Here is a 2,871-nt window from a genome sequence, read left to right as displayed (position 1 = left end):
GCCCACAAAACTGGGATGACATTATCCGAGCCTATGTTCTCAGGTTGGGCAGTTCAGTTCTGCTGACACCACAGGAGTCACACAGGGACACCTTTCACTAGCCCAGATTGCTCCAAGGCCCATCCAGCCTGGCCTGGAACACTTCCAGGAATGGAGCAGCCACAGCTTCTCTGGGCAACCTGTGCCAGTGCCTCACCACCCTCACAGGGAACAATTCCTTCCCAATATCCCATCTAACCCTGTCCTCTGGCAGTGGGAAGACATTCACCCTTGTCCTGTCACTCCAGGACATGTGACATCAGGACAAGCAGCAGTAAATGATTCCATTATTCCTTTGGAATATGATTCATCAGCCATGGAATTAAAAATACCAAGATTAAAATAACCAGACTGTAAAAGACGGGTCAGCTGAGAGCAAGCACAGGAGGGAAGTTGTTCTGCTTACCTCCTTTGGGAGCAGGTACTTATACCTCCCAATTCCATGGGTGGGACGAGATCTGTAGGATCTGTGGCAACTCAGGAGTGCATCACCTTAGAATGAAAGCAAAGCAAATGTGCTTCCAGCTGAACACAAACATCTCCAGGTGCTTTGAGAGCATCAAACCCACACTGGGGGACAAGGATTTGCCCTCAGGACTTTGCTGGAAGGATCAGCTAAGGATCCAGCTGATCTCTGCACCACAGAAAGTCAAGTCACAGATGGTTGTGGTGAGCCACAAATGAGGCAAGAAGAGGTTAAGAGTGCCTAATTTCCCAGGTGAATTCTCACGCAAATAAAGAAAAAGAGACTCATCAGCATTACTGGATGGTTGGGAGACATGGAATATTCTGCCTGTCTCCTCTGATGTGCTAGCAGTGATGCCAGGATGGATCCAAGCCTCACTGAGTGTTAAATCCAGTCCTTTTCAAATATCCATATGCTAAATCATAGCTGCATCAGCTTTTATTTACACTTCATTCTGCAGGGTAAAATGCAAGCCTCAGTAACTTTCATTTTCATAAATAGAGCTCAGAACAACAAAGGGAAACTGAACACCAAAGGCCTGACCCACTCTGCCACCATATCCAAACCAAATCCTGTTGGAAATTCTGACAGTAGCTCAAGGAAAATGTCCCAGCGGGACCTCACAGGGGGCTAAGGCAGCTCCTGGGCAGTGACACAGGGAATAGTGCCTGGCTGGTGTCACCCAGCAGCATAGCACTGTGGCTAGTGCCACCAGTTCAGCCAAGAAAAGGGAAAAAAGGGAGAAAATATTGGGAAAAAAGAGATGGAAGGGGAAAGGCACCTGCTGAGGTTATTTAACCAGTCCAAAATTGGCTGGAAAAAACCAGCAACCCAGAAGGAAACACAAATGCTCCAATGGGTAATATTTATTTGAGGGAAGTGAAGTTTTGACTCACATTGGATTAACAACAGACCTTACCTGCTGCACACAGATGGTCTTCTCTGGGTGTTGCTGCTCTGCAGGAAACAAGACAAAGATTAAAAGCTCTGATTTCACCCACATATGTGGCCAATCTCCTTTCCCAAAGGTTCTTTGGGCTCACACACACAAAGCCTTTCCCTTCTTCCCACCCCACAGCCCTTTCAGCTCCCAGGCACCAGCTGAAACTCTTCCCTCTGGCTCTTTGGCTCTTTTTTCGGCAAAAAAAGTGAGGGTTTTTTGACCAAACACGTTTTCTGACTCTCTCTTCAGAACCAACCAAGTGTTCTTAATGCCTCGTGCAGAGTTTTACTCAGGAAGTTTGAGTTCAGAGCACTCACCTGCTGAGGGCAAACACCTGCTTCAGCAATGCTCCATTCCTCGAGCACAGCACCTGCAAGAAGCCACCAGGGCCAGAAAACTCAGTCCCAAAACACACACTGAAACCACATCCAGGTGTCTCTGAATGCACAAATAACCCTTCACAGAGTCCAGCCACTACCACTCCCCAGGAAACTGAAGGAGGAGGAAGATGATGACTGTGGTGTCTTCCTCATGCTTCACTTCCCCTCAGGATGCAACAAATTGAAGTAGAAGGACCTCCTGCCCTTGGTTATGGGTCATAATCATCCCTTGCACCATCCCATCACCTCCTGGTTACAGCAGGGATAGGACTTGAGGGAATGGCATGGAGTTGTGTCAGGGGAGGTTAGGCTGGACCTTAGGAAAGGGTTCCTCCCCCAGAGGGTGGCTGGGCACTGGAATAGCTCCACAGGGCAGTGGTCACGGCCCCAAGCCTGACAGAGCTCAAGGAGTGTTTGGACAATGCTCTCAGGCACATGGTGGGATTGTTGGGGTGTCCTGTGTAGGGACAGGGGTTGGACTGATGATACTTGTGGGTTCCTTCCAGCTCAGGACATTCCATGACTCTATGGACAACCCTTGTGCCCGCTCCAGCTCTACATGGATGCAGGGAAACACTGCTGTCATTAAGCCCTGCCAGGCAGGAGCTGCATCCTGCCAGTCAGAGTAAGGGGGGATAAATACCAGTGTCTCCAAAGCGTGACCAGAGGGACAGGGATTTGCAAGGGATCGTGATGGAGGACTGCAATAGCGCTGGGGTGACCCCTGGCTGTTTGAGGATGGGAGGTGTGGGCGGCGTGTCTCTGCTCCCAGTCCAGGAACATCAGGGCAGGAGACACAGGACACTAAGCCAAGGTCACACGCGTGCCCCCGCAAGACTGCCACCATTCCCTTCTCCCAGTCTAGTCCCAGGGGCGGGTCAGGTCTGCCAGCAGAAACGCTGGGGCCGCTCCTCCTGTCCCCAGCACCAAGCTATCCCTCCCCTTCCCTGTCCCTGTCCCGATCCCAATCCCATTCCCGGTCCCAATCCAGGTACCTTCGGCACCACCGCACTCATCCCGCGCCTCGGTCCGTCGCTCAAACC

The 2,871-nt window shown here is 51.0% G+C and overlaps 1 protein-coding gene across 1 annotated transcript in view; it reads right to left on the bottom strand.

Moving 5' to 3' along the window:
* The window catches only part of MRPL48 (mitochondrial ribosomal protein L48), a 6,589-nt gene extending 3,745 nt beyond the window's left edge, over positions 1-2,844 (bottom strand). The window contains exons 1-4 of the mRNA XM_009081432.1: positions 2,833-2,844; positions 1,766-1,818; positions 1,425-1,462; positions 446-531 (exon numbers count right to left, since the gene is read on the bottom strand). Of these exons, the coding sequence (XP_009079680.1) occupies positions 446-531; positions 1,425-1,462; positions 1,766-1,818; positions 2,833-2,844 (189 nt within the window). The remainder of the gene's footprint in view (positions 1-445; positions 532-1,424; positions 1,463-1,765; positions 1,819-2,832) is intronic.
* Between the last annotated feature and the right edge of the window lie 27 nt (positions 2,845-2,871).

The sequence above is a fragment of the Acanthisitta chloris genome, unplaced genomic scaffold (genome assembly GCF_000695815.1).
Source record: "Acanthisitta chloris isolate BGI_N310 unplaced genomic scaffold, ASM69581v1 scaffold18110, whole genome shotgun sequence".
Lineage (NCBI taxonomy): Eukaryota > Metazoa > Chordata > Aves > Passeriformes > Acanthisittidae > Acanthisitta > Acanthisitta chloris.
This window is presented reverse-complemented; position numbering and strand designations above follow the sequence as displayed.